Source organism: Fragaria vesca, linkage group LG3 (assembly GCF_000184155.1).
Source record: "Fragaria vesca subsp. vesca linkage group LG3, FraVesHawaii_1.0, whole genome shotgun sequence".
In the NCBI taxonomy this organism is placed as follows: Eukaryota; Viridiplantae; Streptophyta; class Magnoliopsida; order Rosales; family Rosaceae; genus Fragaria; species Fragaria vesca.
The window spans coordinates 22280211-22298297 of NC_020493.1; the positions used below are offsets into that span (position 1 = coordinate 22280211).

Sequence of the window (18087 nt, forward strand, 5' to 3'; positions counted from 1 at the left end):
GAGAGAGAGAGAGGCTTTATATATCGCCGATCGTGTTATATGCATATTACTATCACGACTGCACACTGTTCGCTGCCCAGTTATATATCTAAATTTTAGGGTCAATTGCAGAAACCAGCTCTCTCAATTATTGGGGAGGTTTACTTTCAACATGACTATAGAAAGGCACGTATTAACGTATAGACAGTTGAGAGTGAAGCCTCCAGCTTTTGAAATTGTACAAAAGAATGTCAACCGCTAAATGTCTCATGTTCGATCTTTAGATGATGTGAAACAACCTTAGGAAGAGAAATGCACTTTTAAAGATAGAATACGGATACAACGGACATAGAAGCAGTTCTATAACATCGGATTCCCTTGCCCTTCAAAGGTAACTAAAACAAGACGTTGATTACTCTTAACAATGTATCATCCATAAGTTTCGAGAAATTCCGAATATCAAATCTTAAGAGTTCGAAGCGGTTGTCTCAATCTCTTTTCTTCAATGTTGAATTTGTAAACAGACCCAAAAAAAGGGGGTGAAGATTGAGGCTTTTCCTCTAAGTTGGGATCCGACATTACCACATTTCGAAATATTTAGGTTCATTTGAAGTCACCCGCATGGCCACTAGTCATATGAATATGAATGTTCAAAACCTTGAGGGTCGAAAAAATCTTGAGGATCCAAAGCGACTATCTTCGTCAATTTGGTCCTTTCTTGACAGTCAACTAAACTAAAGGTCAACACTAGAGTGTTTCTGCTTAGTTCGGATCATCGATTTTTAGCTAAGAGGTACGTAGGGCAACTTGCTTGTTGGAAAATGTGGGAGTCTCCCACATTGGAAAAATAGTTTTGATGTTAGCCTTTATATGTACACACTTGACATATGTGTTAATAGGCTTTTGAGTGAGAGAGATATATATATATATATATATATATATATATACTTATATGGGCCTTGGGGGCTCTTGGGTTCTTATAAATACAAATTCAAAAACTGTTTTTCCTTTTATCTGGATTTTATTTTTCAACAGATATGTTTGTTGGAAGAGTTTGGTTTTGAACAAACCATTGCAACTGTTCAGTTCTACCGAAGCATTGCAATTGTTCTGTTTATAGTCTATAAAAGACGAGTAGCCAAACAAATCAAGAATAAGAAATCCTTCTCCTCTTCCCCTAATATTTTCTGCTCCTGTTCTTAAATATAAAATAAAGTTGATTTTATTTGTATCACGAATCATATTTATATTACTGTAATTGTGGTTGATCTGTATATCAGTTGTGATGCTTGTACTCAGTTGTGAGTTATGAGGTTAAATAGGTGGGGTTGTATGCCAAAGTTCAATAAGGGGTATGCGGCCGTGCGTGCAAAACAAGTTAGGGGAAGATCAGCACCGCAGGCACTGCACTACTGCTTTGAGAGCTCGATGATCTTGTGGTTTGCTTTTGGTGTTCGTACTTAGACTTTGTGCAATATCATCTCGATCACCAGCACAATGCACCAAATGATTGATTGAATGAGAGAGAGAGACTAGTCTAGCTTTGGTTCAGCAAACACGCAAAGGGCCAAGGGAATAAATGAAAATGAGCAATAGGGCATCTAACCGTCCGTTTTAGAAGTATTGACAGTGTAGCTAGCTTAGTAGTTAGTGGGTAAGGATTAGCATAATCATTGATGCCTAGGCCTCCCCATCATAATGGACTGATCATCAAGATGTGTGATCTTATTATTACAACACACAACGTATACGTAAAGTGTTCATCACAAAGTTGCTACAAATATTATTCACCACATCTTATGTTTGCTTCAAGAATCTTTGCTTCAGCCATCATAAGATAGATTCTTATACATGTATATCACTAGTATTTCGAGACTGGAAGCACATTTGGTTAGTGGTTGACTTGTCACTTGTGTTAGACTATCTACGGTCTCCTTTGCTTGTACCTTGGCATCTACGTGTCCGTTGGCTTAATTGTTTACGTTGCATATCGAAGATGACATTTCGATCTTCTCATATTTTTCGTGAAGGCTAATCACGGTACGTCATTAACACAGCTGGTTTGGTGGGATTCACCTCCTCCTTTTATTTTGTCATATTGTAGTAGTGACCTTATGGGTCTTCCCCAATTTCGGTTTTCATAGTTTTGTTTCGTTGTTATTTCATTTTGAGAGGTTTTGGTCTAATCCCCCTCTCTTGATGTTTCTTTTTTTCTTTTTAATACATAAGAGTGTTAGGGGGTCATTCCTCTCTCACTCATCTTTCAAACAAAAAAAAAAAAAAAAAAAAAACAAAAGATTCTCTTATAGCATAAGGATAAATATAATGGAAATGGGTTTCGGTTCTTGGATAACATTTGGCCTTACGTCATTAAGGGATTTTTTTTTAATCAGGTAAACAAATCAAATAGGGTGCGTCTATTGCCACCCCACAAACCATTTTGTTTACTCCACGTTCTCTTCACACACCATTTATATATTTTTAATTGTAAGCCTACTTTGTTCACTCATTTACAATACCTAAAATACAATTTTCTCATTTTTGCTTTGTTCACTCTAGATTCTTTTTTCACCCTACATATATTTTTTTGCAATTTTAGATTTGCTTTGTTCACCCTACATTCGATCTCTTCTCACCCCACCTATATATTTTTTAATTTTAAATTTATTTTATTCACCGATTTGCAATACACACAATATCAGCCTTTTCCAATAGCCATTGAACTCCAAAAACAAAAACAAATTGAAGAAAACCGTAAGATTAATATCATTTGGGTAAGTGGAATCACAAACTGAACAATAAAAATCACATTAAAGTATAAATCCCAATTAAAGAACAAAAAAAAAACTCTCAAACTTAACAATTCATTGGTATCCGTTGATATTAAGATGCACAATGTCTGTAAACTCTACTTAGAAAAAGCTCTGACGCCGATGAAAATAAAAAAAACGAATAAGTGAGTGACTAGACATGAAAATTTACATACAAAATCGCGCGATATGAGAAATAATGAGTAAATTGATAGATGAAGCATCAACAAAGAAAAAAAATACAAAGAATTTACCTCATCTTTAGTTAAAGGCTAGTGTCTTCTTCAGACTTCATAGAAAGATCGAATATGATAAATTCTGAGTTAAAGTTTATGAAGTACGTGTTTATCTAAAAAAAAAAAGAATTTGTAATTTGTAACAACTTATTGTCCCTTATTGTTATTTTTACATCATGGTATATTAATTATTCAATAAATCAACGTGTGGAGTGAACAAATTAGTTTGTGGGGTGACAATAGACGCGCACCCATCAAATATTACAATTTCGATAGTCGAATTCATGACCTCCCACTTACTACGGGAGATTATGCCGCTAGACCAAATGGTACGTACTCGGCTTCATCAAGGAACTTGGTTATCCATTTATGGATTAATATTCTTCTTCTTCCTTTTTAAATATATTTTTTACTTTATATATCCTTTTTCTTGAATACAATCTCACTAAACAAAAGACCGAAAATGTTACAAGTAAATGTGAACAATACTATTTGGAGTCACCGTTGACTGCTTATTAAGTGAGTTGGTCGAAAATGTCAAACGTAGATTTGAACGATACAAACATTATCTTGATCATGTCAGATACTTTGATTCCATACTTTCAAGTGAACATTAGTCCGCATCCATAAATCATAATGAATGGAATGAATTTTGCTCGTTTTTGGTTATAAAGGCACATAGTGCATGCTCTTGTGTGGGGCTCTTGATTAACTCCATAAATCCCAGCATCACTCTATCTCTTCCTCTCGAGTTCTGATTTGGTTTCGTCAAGAAAGATAACCGAAATTACAAGCTAAAATGCTCAAAATGTTCACCATTGTATTACATTTAGTCTGTGACTTTGTGTCTGAAACTGCAACAACGTGTATTTGGTCACCAGTGCTTGGAGCACCCACCGAACCTTAACGCAACCTCAGGAGAGGGAGCAGTCACTCAAGTTGGGGCCTTCAAAAGGCCTATGTGACTTCCCCCCAGTCCAAGCTTGGGGTAAATCCGGTAATCCTCGTTTCCGACTTCTTTGGATATGGAGCACCTAACTTAAGGAAAGTTGCAGACAAATGCTAGATTCCATGATGCGGTTACATCAATGGGGATCCTTACAATCCTAACAACACTCAGAGGACGATGGAAATGTGGCTAAAGGACCACTAAACAGATCGACAATGGTTTTGAAGATGCTAAACGTATTGATTGCTGCTCTAAAATTGGAGATCGAAAACGCAGAACTCTGATAGAACCCTAGATTACAAAAAGAGAAACATGCCCATGATGTAGAATAAACCTAGGGATTAGCGATTGATGGAGAGTAAAAAGCAACCCTTTTAAAACTGAGGTAAACATAGGAATAGCTGACATATAACTACAAGTCTACAATCAAACAAGAATTACGTACATCAGCTAGAGAAAACTACCGCCTTCAAAATGCATAAAAATTAGAGACAAATTTACAATAGGAATAACTACACTGTCACTTGGAAAATGAATAAGAGGTACTTGTTCAGATATACTAACATAAATATTTAGTTCGTCACGCTTGCTATGTAAAGGGACAAGCCAAGGTAAAACTCATTACCCCGATAAATTAATCTAATCAGACTATAATATAAACTACTATACAAGCAACGTACACATTCTAAGAGAAAGATGGCACAAGTTTACATTGTATTTTTAAGCCAAACTGGGAAGCACAGACAGAAGACACAACCATATATACAGAGATAAATCATACAGATAGGGATAGCCAAATCACCATGGCCGTATCTACTAATTAACAACATGTTTGATACACAGGACTCTCTATGCTCATCTTAATTTCTAAAATAGTCCTGCACTCCTTTAGCTCGGCTTGTCTTATATTAGTACATACCCATATTTGGTGATTCATAAGACTAAAGACTAGAACAGAGAGAATAACTATTCACAGATCATAGGGAAGAACAATATCAGAGAAAGAAGAACACCATGCCCATTGATTTTTAAAAGAAACTCCAAAGGCTATTTTCTTTAACATAGGTTATTTGGTTTACACTTTCAAAAAATCAACAAGCACAAACCATCCAACATCAAAATTAGATCCTAACCTCATCTTGCGAGCAAGATAGCCATCAAGCCAATTAGTAATTGCTGCAATTTTTTCCAACCAACTATCCACACAGAGAGCTACAAAGATACCCATTGACTGGTGCGGTAGAACAAGAGCAAAGGAGAATCAACTTGTGACATGATTGATGATTAAAGATGAACTCACAAGAGCAAAGGAGAACCAACTGGTGACATGATTGATTATTAAAGATGAACTCTACAAAAGATAGAAAGAGAAATCTTACCTTGCAACAAAAAACATCCCTCAAACCCAGAAAAGAAAAGGAGGAGGCACAAACATGAAATTGATCAATTCATACAAATTTCGAGTTACCCAGACACCAAATCGGTCAAATTCAAGCTATCCATACAAACTGTATAACTGGCAGCTTACATTGTATATTTTTTTTTTTCACACAAATTCATGGCCACCAAATTCAACCAGTCCTTTTCCAAGTGATGGAACTATGAATTTATAAAGATTAAGAAATGATCGACAAAGTGAACTGCAAAAGTTGGACCACAACAAAGAATAGCATTGTGTTTTACGAATCTTGCACTCACAAAAAACTTTCATAATTCATCTTTAGTAAACCAAAAGAGAAGAAGGGGCTGGTGAAGAAACTGACATACTTGAGCTTACTAGAGTTCTCTTGTTTTTTTTTTTTTTTTTTTTTTGTGAAAAATGAATAATTCATTAATCAAGGGATGAATTACAAAACCTACAAACGCGAGACAAAAAAAAGTACTACAAATAAAGAGTATGGATCTCCAACTCAATCAAGGTAGAAAGAGTGAGAGGAGACCAACAACTCGCTAATCTATAGAGCAAAGCCCTTACATCCGAAAATAATAATGCAACAATACAAACAAATCTACCACATACATCACCCCTGCTTGCTAACGTCATCATCACCATCGTCGACAACAATGAGGTAATGCGGAGTGCTAAATCAAAGCGTTGATGCCTGAATAACTGTTGTCAATCGAATCTCGGCCTATTACACAAATCCATTGGAAACCCTTGACCCGAGAGAGAAGCTCTCTCAAAACAACACTGTACAATCCACCATCGAAAAACAAGTCATGAAGGAGTTATGGCTGACGAATGAGGATATAGAACCAGAATCAGAACCAAGAACCCTAACCAAAGAAAATGAGGGCTGATGAACCCACGCGTGAGCACCCATAATCTAATAAATAAGTGCGAAATTGCAATTTAAGCGTGCAGACACACAAGCTCTCATGAAGGTTTTCCATGGTAATTGACGGGATGTTTTGGTGTTGGGTGATCAAAAATTCGAAAAAATATGGGATTGTTTGACAGAAGTGCGAGGAACCAAGTCCTCCCGTTTTGGACATAGCCAGTAAAATCCACAGAGGAAAAATGCACCACAAGGGTGATTTGGGCCCATAAACATAAAGCCCAAGGAAACTTAAACCTAAAACCCAAGCCCTGTCAAAGACACAAGCCCAGACCGAGTCCCAGAGATCATGAGGCCCAATCCAGTTAGGCAGTGTCCATGCCCATGCCCATGAAGCCATGGATGTTGTAGCTCCGATCGCTGCCCTCCCCATCACAGTACACCGATGCATTGAAGACGCCGCTCTACCGCCGTACCCGTCATCGCGCCGTCGGGCTCCCACAACTAGCGCGAGCCTCCAATGCAAACCGCTCCCCTACCAGCCTTCTTAACGCCGCCATCCCATCCTGCCGCTCTCCTCAGCCGGACGAGAGGAGGAGAATACGAAGGGAAATCTAGGTATAGTTGGCGCGTGAAGCGCGTTCTGAAAAAAGAGAGGTTTTTTACGTTATATGAGCTTAATAGAGTTCAGATCAACTTTATCATGCTTCCTTTAACAATGACAACAAAGATGGATCTACTTCATCTTACACAGTAAACTAACTATCAATTCCATAGTGATGCATCTGCAGAGAAACCACACTCGACCATTTCTTGAAGAAGTCCAACAACCTATGATGTCTGATTGTTTTTCAACGACCCTCGGATGATGTTGTTATATGTCCAACCATCTGGAGAACATCCTTTCCCTCCCATTTCTCTGAGCAACTTTTCTGCTTCAATTATCAAGACATGGTGACAAAGTCCATGAATCATCCGGAAGCTGGCCACAACTTTGCATCTTGGATAACAACTGTTCTGCATCTTCAATTCTCCCAGCTTTGCAAAGATCATCAATGAGGGTGTTAAAAGTTATGGTATCAGGAACGACTTCCAAACTATGCATTTCCTTGAAAATTTTTGTAGCCTGATCAATCGTTTTAGCCTTGAAATATCCGTTAATTAACATGTTACAACTATGACCATCAACCATGGAGCCCTTGCTAATAATAAGATCAATGACTTCTTTCGCTTTATCCATTTCTCCTCTCATACAATAATCGTCCATAAGAGAGCAATATGTAACTGTATCAGGCTCAATATGTCTTTGCATCATCATGTCAGGCACACTTTTAGCTTTCACGACCATCCCTGCCTTACAAATTGTATCAACAAAGATATTGAAGGTGATGACATCGGGGGAGACGCTTTTACTCAGCATTTGCTCCAGCAACCTTGTAGCTTCTTGCCACTGGCCAAGTTTGCAAAGTCCGTCAATCAGTGATGTGTAAGTGACAACATCTGGAGCAATATCCTTACTGATCATTTCAGAAAAAAGCTTCAATCCTACATCAATTAGTGTGTCCTCGCAAAGCCCGTCGATAATGGTGTTGTAAGAAACTATGTTTGGCTTGCATCCTCTTTCTTCCATCTTTCGAAGTAACTTAATGGCTGCAGTGTTGTTCCCTATCTTGCAAAAGCCCTTTACAAGAGTGTGCTGAATGTAAACACATATGGCTTACAATCACCTTCCTCCAGCATTTTGGTGAAAATTCGTGGAGCCTCAGCTAGTTCATTGTCGAGAGTGTTAAAGCCTCAGCCGTGGATGAGAGTGTTATAGGGAATGACATTAGGTTCAAGACCCAATTTGAAGAAACTTCCCAAGATAGACAAGCTAAAACCCAGTTGATTCAAATGACAATAGCAGTTGATGATAACAGACAGAGTATAAACATCAGGTGCAATCAACAGACGCATTTTCTTAAAGAGAGGGATGACATCAAAATAGTGCCTCAATTTGAAAAGTTGGCTCAGTATCTTAGTGAAAGAGACAACAGAAGGCAGAGGACGTGAGCGAAGCATTTCATGGAACATGGTCAAGGCATAGTCAAGATATTTGACATTGGGGTTTGAGGTCTTGGGGTGTGTGGTTGTTTAAAGAAGAAAGGCGTTGATGAGAGCCATGAAGGTGGTGATATCTGGTTGAAGACCCAGCTTGAAGAAGTGTGGCAAAACATGGAAACCCAATCCGGGGGCTCAGTTCGAAATTTAAAGATGTAGGAAATTCAAAATGAGCACAATTCGAAATTTAAAGAAGTTAATTCTATTAGACGAGCTGCTTTAGGAAAAAGTTCCCAAATTGGCTAGCTTTGACTTGAGAAAATAGTTTTAACCGTTACGAATACATTTTTTCTTACGTAAGTTTGAAGGAATAGCAAAGGATAAACCGTAAATGTGGAACTGTGGCCGCTAATCATAAGAATTCTTATATACACCAAGATGTAAGGTGAACCAAGTAACTAGTATACAACCACAAGACACAATCATGAAGATACACTAATGCCGTTAACAAAATCATAGCCAAAGAAACATTTTAAGTGTTTCTTACTAATATAAAAGATAAGGACCGAAAGTCGAAGAATATGTTCAAACATAAATACAGGAAATAGGTACACATCATTTTGCACTTAATAATGGACCTAACAAAAACTTGACCTCACATGACTGCACGGACCGGCATTCTTCTTGAGTCGGTCGAAATATTATGTCCAGATCCATTTATGTATCAATTTTATAGATAAGCTTATTATTAATTAGTAAACTCCTATAAATCAATGAGTGTTATAAAGATCCTTTATTTTATTTTTTTTACATAAAAATTTGATGCGCCTACTCTCAAACCTTCATTAATTCATTAATGAAACCGTCAAAAGCCTAGACCCCTGATTATAAGAGATGATTCTTGATATTATTTCAGGCATTACAACAATTCTTATATACCCAAAGAGCAATTGTGTGATTCTTATATACCCAAAGAGCAATTGTGTGATTGTAAAGGACATGGTGGTCGATTTTCAGAGATACTAGCTGCCATGATCAGTAAATAATTACTTTTATATCTGAAATTTCTGCTAGCTACCACAAATTTGACAATTCTAAAGCTAAACTCTGCTAGCTCCATTATCCCCTTTACTTCATATGCAAGCTATGGCTAAGCTTTGGTGTTAACCATGTACATAAGAAATGTTATACATTGGTGTATTATTGTGGAAGCCTTTTAAGCTTATATTATTCCTTTCGACTCTTCCAACTCATGCATAATGCAATAGAAAGCGGCAAGCGGACTTTGCTAAAGAGCAGCAAATGATGAACTGTAAATGTGGATCCCTGTAACCATGTTCTTCATGCAAACAACTTCATTACAGGACACAACGCTGCACGTTTGGGTTTACACTTCAGTAATGGACCTCTTAATCTCATTCATCAATCCAAAAGACGATGCATATTATAATGGAAACTCCTTCTGAAGAATATCAAGATTCCGAGAATCACAAGCTTCTAACATGTCACTCCTAGAAGCACAACTGCAACATAGACAAATCACATGTAAAATGCATGTTTCAAATTTTCAACAGATGACCAAACTTTTTCCTGTTCTTTTAATGATCATACCTTAAAGAAATTCTCAAGTACTGCCAACCGTTATCTGCCTTTGGATTCATGGTAAGTGCTCGGACATAGTAACGTATGGAATCCTCATACATACCCTATAGGCAAAAACAAAATGGGAAATAAATAACAGGTTGATGCAACATAGTAACATCAACATTGACAGTTAACTACAGAACTATGAATTTAAATTGTCATCACAGTTAAGTTCCATTGGATTGTAAAAGGATAAAAGGATAAGGATGCCTATATCAAATGGATACAGCCATACAGGTGTGAGGTTGGCTTTTTAATAATCATAAATATTTCAGTGCAATGATTATACCGAGGTAAGAAATAACAAGAATCTGAATTCAAAAGCTATCATGAGCATGAACGCAGCGTGGAATCAAACCTGGTTGGCGTAGCTGATACCCATATTAGCCCATGCACGAACATAGTTGGGCTTCAAATCTAGCGCCTGGACATCAATAGATATAGAGTAACAAAAGTTATTTCCAGCTTGATGTTACGAAGTATTCAAGTTGACACTGTCAGTTACGAAACGAACTAGATATGCAGTGTTATTAGATATATGTGGTTGGTTAAGGTGGTTAACTAACAACTTTGACGTCATAGGTTCAAACCTCATTGACATATGCAAGTTATTTAATAAAACAAATATAAGTGTTCCTCTACTAAGGCTTTCTGTATCCATCAAATCAAAACAAATGAAAAACCCACTGGTGAACCAAGTTTTAAAGTCCATCTCTAAATTGCAAACTCCATAAATTCTCAGTACTGAATTAAAAATATGTATACATATCATATTCCCTAAAGGCCATCTGTTGTTTTGTAAACTTTTAAATATATAGTAGTGCGAGTATCTGGCAGGAAAATACAATGGATCAAATATGAGAACTTGTAGGTTTCTGCTATGCTAACAATTTTGAACTTGGGTCTAAGAAATGGATTCGGAGGTTTTCCGGGGTAACGAGAAAACAAAAAAGATAGATTATGTGCAAGCCCTTTCATGATAACTGACCTGTCTCATACTATAAATAAGCTACCCCAGTTAAGGACTCTTGGTAAATTATGAAATATTAAGCCTTAAATTTGTTATTTGTGAAACTAGTGACAGAAACAAAAGAATGGCTGATACCCACACAACGTTGAAAATGCAACGTACAACACACACACACACAAACTACACCAATTACGATTAACCGTTCAAGTTTATAATGGTTGATCAGACAAACTACCTGTTGATAAGCCAATATTGCATCAGCACTCTGAACACTGTTCGCTTGTGTTGCTCCAAGCTTGTTCCAAAGAGAGTAATCCTGTGGCTTCAGTTTTAAGGCTGTCCTGAAGGACTCAATGGCTCTGTCATATTCTCTTGACAAGTTATAAAGGACACCGAGAACTATATGCACATCAGCATCCTCGGGTGACATTTGAGCAGCTTCATTGAAAGTTCTAGCAACCTGTACGTTACCAACAACGGTTTATGTATACCCCTATAAGTTTAAGGAAAAACTGGAAAAACATTCATCCAAAAGTTTATCTTCTTGAGTGCCAAGTAGTCGCTTGTTCAGTGTACTGAAAACGACACATGGCCAAAAATGCAGTTGGGGAAAAAAGCTTCACTGAACTACCTAGCAATATTTTAACCCATAACTCCACAAGATGCCCTGACCGTCAATACCATCTATATGGTCGTCACCAAGAATAACTAATGACTTAGCAAGCAATTGTCTTGAAACCTCTCACTTTCTGGATAGCTGCAACAAACTATATCCAGAATTTGGTTTAAATAATACTAATTTTCCGCACTAGGAGGAGACAATGGAACTCATTTTTTCAAGAATGCTGTTGCTATTAAACAATATGGATCAGATCATCTCACCAATTCTCTCCTACAATAAGTCTACAAACGGGACACTTCAATAGATATAAGAAACTAGAAAATTATACTCTTTGGGTTTCCTTCCCTTTGCCACTTGTTTACAAATTGAAGAACTCGACCTCAATGACTGCACGGACTGGCATTGTTCTTGAGTCTCTAGAAATATATGTTCCACTTATGTATCGATTTTATAGATAAGCTTAAGTACAGAATCATAAGCTTCAATACAGAATCCAAGATTTTTGAAAAAGCATTAGTTTTGTCTTGGCCTCCTGGGTAACCAACCACAATGAGAATTAAATGATCAATACTTACATCAGCATAGTACAAAGAATCTGACAGTTCTGGTCGGGCAAGCACTCCATACTTTGGATGATTACGTAGCCATCCATATAAATATTTCAAAGCAGCCGACTGCTCCAGTTCTGCAAAAATAGTCTTATTATTTTCTAGTAGTCTAGAGCAGTATTTCCCCCATATAGAATTAGTTTCATAGAATTAAACTACATTTTTCATGCAAATTATATGCTGAAGGGGAAGTCATTGATCTGATACAATGATTAACTACTTAAAATGCAGCCCTAACTTAAAGAGCTCTAAACTAATAATGAAAAGGTTGATCACTACTTATCATAACCATCTGGAGAAGGAATGACTTACCATTAGTATGACTCACTCCAAGAGCAAGAAGCACTTCTAGATTAGTTGGATCAGCCTCCTGTGCACGCATCATGGCTGCAATAGCCTGCACAGATTCAATTTCAGGACATTCTCATTCTATGTATCAAAGTGCAAATATAGATGTTTTGAATAGACACAGATTAGTTGCATGAAATTAACATAATCTACAACCATCTTCAAAAGAATTCAAATAGTCGTACTGTGCAGAGAGTGCCTAGACTATAGAACTGTAAGAAATATGCCAAGAGTTTCTGAACTATATAAATCAGGACTCTACCTGTTGATCATCATCATTTTCTGCATGTGCTATTCCAAGTAGCCTCCAACCTTCAGCATTGTCAGGGTTCTTGAGCACTTCAGCTTCTAAAGCAAGCACTGCTTCACTCAAAAGACCTTTATGGAACATGTCCTGGCCTTCTTTTAATGGGTTTGGGTGACCAACATAAGGGTTCATATCAGAAAAGACATAGACGCCCCTTGAACTATCCAATCGTTGTTTGGAAGCTACTTGCTCATTTAGGAACCTATTTATGGATTAAGCCAATTAAATGTCATATGGAAGGGAAAATCAATACAGAAAAAATACCGCATGCCGGCATGCAAATGAAGTTAAGTCAGATAAAAATAATGATTAAGACAGCTTTCAAGCTACTAGAAAGTTAACTTACTCATCATATGCGTTAGCCCAGCTATCAGCAGAACCATCCCCCAGTATTCCTTCACCAACCTGATTTCCAAATTCCTCTGCCCAGTCATCGACATGCAACTTAGAGAACTGATTGACCCACTGATCATCAACTGATCCACGCTGCTCTTGTTCAGAACCAAACTCATTTGCCCATTGATTGGCACGAGATAGCTGAAAATCATTGGTCAGGCAGCAGCAGCAGATTAAAGCCCAAGCTGACGCAATTCAAAAGTAATAAAAGTGTGCCTAGATACATGTCTGGTATCTTTGAACAATAGTTATAAATCAATATCATTCTCAACCCATGACCACATTAATATATGAAAATCATTCACATAGATCAATAAGTGAAAGAAAGAAAGATAAAGAACAGATTCTGTTTATTCACATTCAGACTAGACTCCTACCTCCACCTCCCCATGCACATATTCATTAGCCCAATTAGAACCTGCATTGTACTGCTGTTGATATTCTCCTGCCCAATCTCCAGCAGCAGAAGACGTGGCCTGCTTGACTTGATTATCATCAATAATTAGTTCACCACGACTCATCTTTGATACAAACTGGAGAAATCTTGACTTCTGCACACCCCAAAGCAGATATGTGAACAATAATCAAAATAAGAAAGCTTTATAATAATACTACAGATAAAATAAATTTTACAAAGAGTAATGTGGAATGTGAGGAAGTCAGGTATGCATTTGATATATTACTGACATATCGCAGAAAGAAATACGATTTGGCTATGATCCATGTCCTCACTGAATTTCATGTTAACTAAGAACCCCCAACCTATTTTCTGGCCAAACATCCAGGGATTAAACCATGCAGCAGTCTTCTTACAAAACTAAGAGACGGCACAACCACATAAGTTTCAATGGACAAGGTAAAAACAATGAACAAAAGTTCAAGCATTTCTGAAATCTTTAGGAGACTCTTATGATGTTTAAGTGTGTAACTATCCTTGGGTATTCAATGCTTTAAATTTTCGAATCCTAAACTTCAAAAAGGGTCTGAAAATGACGATTTCGAACAATACTTTCTTTTGCTCTTTCACAGGCCAGTAATATTCCTCCTTAGGACACGAAACATATTGCAACCATCATGGTTTATATCAGCCAGTAGCCATTTGAGGTAGTTAACTTATCCCCGGAACATCATTTGCTATTCTTAAAAAGCATACTTCATATATAGAAACCCTGTGTAAGTGCTCCCATGAAAGATCTATGAGTATAGTAGTTCATTAAATTAAGCAAAACAAGAAAAAGTCAGTTGTAAGGTCAATGCATGACAGCGTGAGTATAACAGGAAACAGTATGATAGCTTCTGAAATCATTTGTTGGTCCAATGTATTCAACACCAGTATGTGCGTGTCTGAAAAATGGAGGCACGTGTATTCATTTGAATATTGGACAAACCTGAAATTTTGGGTCCTCATTCTGTGCCAATGTATTTGCAAGCATACGAGTCTGCTCCATTGCAGCTAAGCTTGCCATATTTCCACCTCTCATATGATCTGCAGACATCATCTGAGACTGTTCCTGCAACCAGCAGAGAGAAGTATATGTATCAACACCATCATATGATTTGAAATCACTTCTAATTTTGGGTCCATTTTTGTAGAACTACGAGAATCAAGCAGCCTATACGCAGTAGCTGAACTCTTCAATTCAAAGAGTAATGAACTAAAGTTTGATGCAACCTAAAGTAAAGTGATTAAGGGGTCAAACCTTGTAATCTTTCTCTTCTCATTTTTAACATTTTACTGGGTTAAATATTATGGAATATACTTGTAAATCAATAATACACTCTGCGCTGTATCACTACAACTTTCAGGGATCAATTGGCTTCTAAACCAAAAAATCCCTGCTCCAACATTTAAAATCATATTTAGTCATTTCCCAGGGTAATCTGCAAAACTAAACGACATCTGAATCCCTCAACTGCAGCCAAACCAATATTTGAAACATTACAAAAGCCTAATACTTTTTGTCGACCATTCTTAATCCAACCACTCTGATTGCATGAATTTACTTGCTACAATCTACTAGGGTCAACGACTGATCAATAGCACTCATTATGTGACTGCAATACAAGCTACCATACTACTTTACCTGCTCGAATTCAGATGCCCAACCGTTGGCACCATGTTGTTGCTCAAATGAGTGAGCCCACGCATTAGGATCACCACGATCTACTCTGTGTTGGCTAAATTCTGTGACCCACCCATCTGTAGCCTGAGCACCAGGTTTCTGAATAGCTTGGGATTCGTTCCAATAACCCTCTAGTTCCCGGAACCTTACAGGGAGAGGCCTTTTACTGTTGGCATCACCGTCGATATCTAGCGAACATAGAAGTGCGTTTACCTGGAAAATAGATAGGACAAAGTTAGCCTGCAACGCTGTACCAAAAAAAAAAAAAATTATACTTCAACATACTTGCTCAAAATATGTAATTTCTGTCATAGTTAAAAATAAGAGGAAGTATGACAACCATTTTAGTCAGCTATCAAACAGTTAATACATGAATACGACGATGCTCATCACTTTTGGTTTACTCCTTTAAAGGCCTCATAACATGATACAAATGAAAAGAATTAAAAATCTCAAACCTGCCCATTTATAAAATCCTCGCTCTTATCTGCAAAAAAGTGTCGGGCCATGATGCTGCTGCGATCACGTATGCATTGCTTGTCACCAGCAGACAATCCTAACACCGGAAGTTGAGTAGGACGGAAAGGTATCCCACCACGGCTACTTTCAACAAATGAGTGCAAAAAGCTTGACAGCACTCTCTGTGGTGGCCCTGCAAGACAAAATTGTAACTGCTATTACTTCCTCTGTCATCCAGAACCTAATTGGACAAGTGAACTCTTCATTGCTAACCCAGGAGCTCTTAAGAAGTCCCTGTTGGCATCCCAGAGATCTGGTAGCTCTCTCATCATCTTTTAAGTTAAGTTTCGAGCCTCCAATATTGGGACCATTGGGTTGCCAGGTGGAGAGGTTGGTATATAAAGCTAGCTACTAGACACTAGTGCTCGAAGAAAGATGCATCTGGTTTTGCTACAAGCCTTATGCAACCATAAGAGCACCACCACAAGCTTTTCACATACCTTTTGCCTAACCATAACGATACAAGTGGCAAAACCACTATTACTTTTCCCATGATGAACAATAAAATTCCGAAACAGTGGAGCACAGTGTTGAATGCATATTGATTACTTCACTGGGACTGACTTGATAAGCTAGCTAATAACTTTTTCATAAGTCAACCAAAAATCGAGAAAATCCAAACTAAACTTTTCAAGCCTGTTCCTGACAACCAGGTCTAAGCCCTTTCATCTTATAATACTACGGTTAAAACTAGCTCTCATCTCCAAAACCTTACCGTGTTTTCAATCTTTCAAAATGCCAGTTTCCGCCTTTTTATCTTTTGAGAGAAAACTCTCCCACAAGCAACCCTCCTAAACCCCTAATGTTGTTTACCAAACGATAAAAGCTTACACGAAATGAAAATTTAACCTTGTAATCGTAAGTGCAAAGAGAACTTTAACAATCAGTTGAAATCTCACCATCCAAAGCCGGTTGAAGCTGAGGAGCGGGGCCCCCACGGTCATACATGACCTGAGGGCGGTGCATAGGAGGAGGCTGCGAGCCTTGAACCTCATCCCACGCGTTCTCAAGCATTCCATTGCCACCAACAGAGTTGAAGTTGCGAAGAAACTCTAAGCTCTGCAAACCAAATCAATCAACTCATTCAATTCAAACCACAACACCTCCGATTATCGATCGAGCAAGTTAACAAACTCAAACCTGAGCTCCGGGAGGTATGAGCTGCTGGTCAAACTCCGACCCCGGCAGCTGCTGCTGGCCATGCGCCTCCGGGTAAAACTGAGCGCCGGAGGAACTCGTCGGCAGCGAAGACGGCAGCTCCTTCAAGTCCTGGAAATTCGAAACCAAAAACGACGCCGTTCAGGATCAGACAAACAAGAATTGAAAGAGGAGGTGGAATTGGAAAGCAGCGCGAACGAACCTGGCCTTTGGCGGAGGAGTTGAGAAGAGCGTTGGCGAGATTGCCGAAAGGATTGGAGGACGACGATGAGCCCGGTACGGCGCAGGCGGCTCCGCCGGTGACAAGCTCACGCATCGCCATCGTTGAAGGGATTTTAGCTTCTCTACTTCTTCTTCTTCTTCAGGATCATATGCTCTCTATGTCTCTATGTACAACTAAACTACCACCATTTAATTGTTTGTATTTCTGGGTCTTTTTTAGTTTTTATAAAGAAAAAGAAAGGGATAAATGGTAATAATAATAATTTAATTGTCTGCGGCTTGGGATTGGGAATACGTCCTCGATTATCTTCCTCTGAGCCAAACTTATCAATGTTTTATTTATTTATTTATTTTTGTTTTTATATTATTTTGGGTTCATCTTCTTTTTCGGTTGAGTTCTGACTACAATGATCCATTTGTCAAGGTGTATCAAAAGTTTTTATCTTATGAAAATTATTTGTATAATTATATTTATATCTAAAAGTTATTAAGTTTGATTTCACATTCTTCATCAGTTAATGATCGAGGAGAATAGACTCAACATTACGTTTTTTTTAACAAAAACACCACTTACATGACTTTCCATGAAGTGTATAGTATGTGATACTTCACAAACGAAAGGTGACTTTGATACGTGAAATATAAAAAATTTGGCAGGTTGGACGTGCACTAAAACTTTTTATTTTTTGTGTTACGTTACTTTTTTTTCTTTAGGTTACTTTTATGTTATATTATCACTTTTTTTTCATTAAAGTACTATATGGAACAAAACAAAAGTATTATCTTGTATTATACATTATATAGTACATTGACTTGCTTCGAGCGAAATATGGTATGTAAATGTATACGTTGCAAGATGAATGACATTCACACTCTC

The 18087-nt window shown here is 37.7% G+C and overlaps 2 protein-coding genes across 2 annotated transcripts; both read right to left on the bottom strand.

The window, feature by feature from the left end:
• Nucleotides 1–7190: 7190 nt before the first annotated feature.
• Nucleotides 7191–7883, bottom strand: LOC101310685 (pentatricopeptide repeat-containing protein At1g62680, mitochondrial-like). The gene has a single exon (XM_004296059.1). It carries the CDS (start codon nt 7881–7883, stop codon nt 7191–7193), a length of 693 nt encoding a protein of 230 aa, XP_004296107.1.
• Nucleotides 7884–9326: 1443 nt separating this feature from the next.
• On the bottom strand, nt 9327–17388 carry LOC101312133 (peroxisome biogenesis protein 5-like). Its single transcript, XM_004294817.1, has 15 exons — nt 17191–17388; nt 16971–17099; nt 16730–16889; nt 15770–15963; nt 15273–15524; nt 14577–14699; nt 13572–13739; nt 13139–13329; nt 12748–12994; nt 12450–12534; nt 12105–12214; nt 11143–11367; nt 10296–10361; nt 9905–9999; nt 9327–9816 (listed from the first exon to the last, which is right to left on the bottom strand). Exons 1-15 carry the CDS (start codon nt 17308–17310, stop codon nt 9738–9740), a joined length of 2244 nt encoding a protein of 747 aa, XP_004294865.1. The 5' UTR covers nt 17311–17388; the 3' UTR covers nt 9327–9737.
• Between the last annotated feature and the right edge of the window lie 699 nt (nt 17389–18087).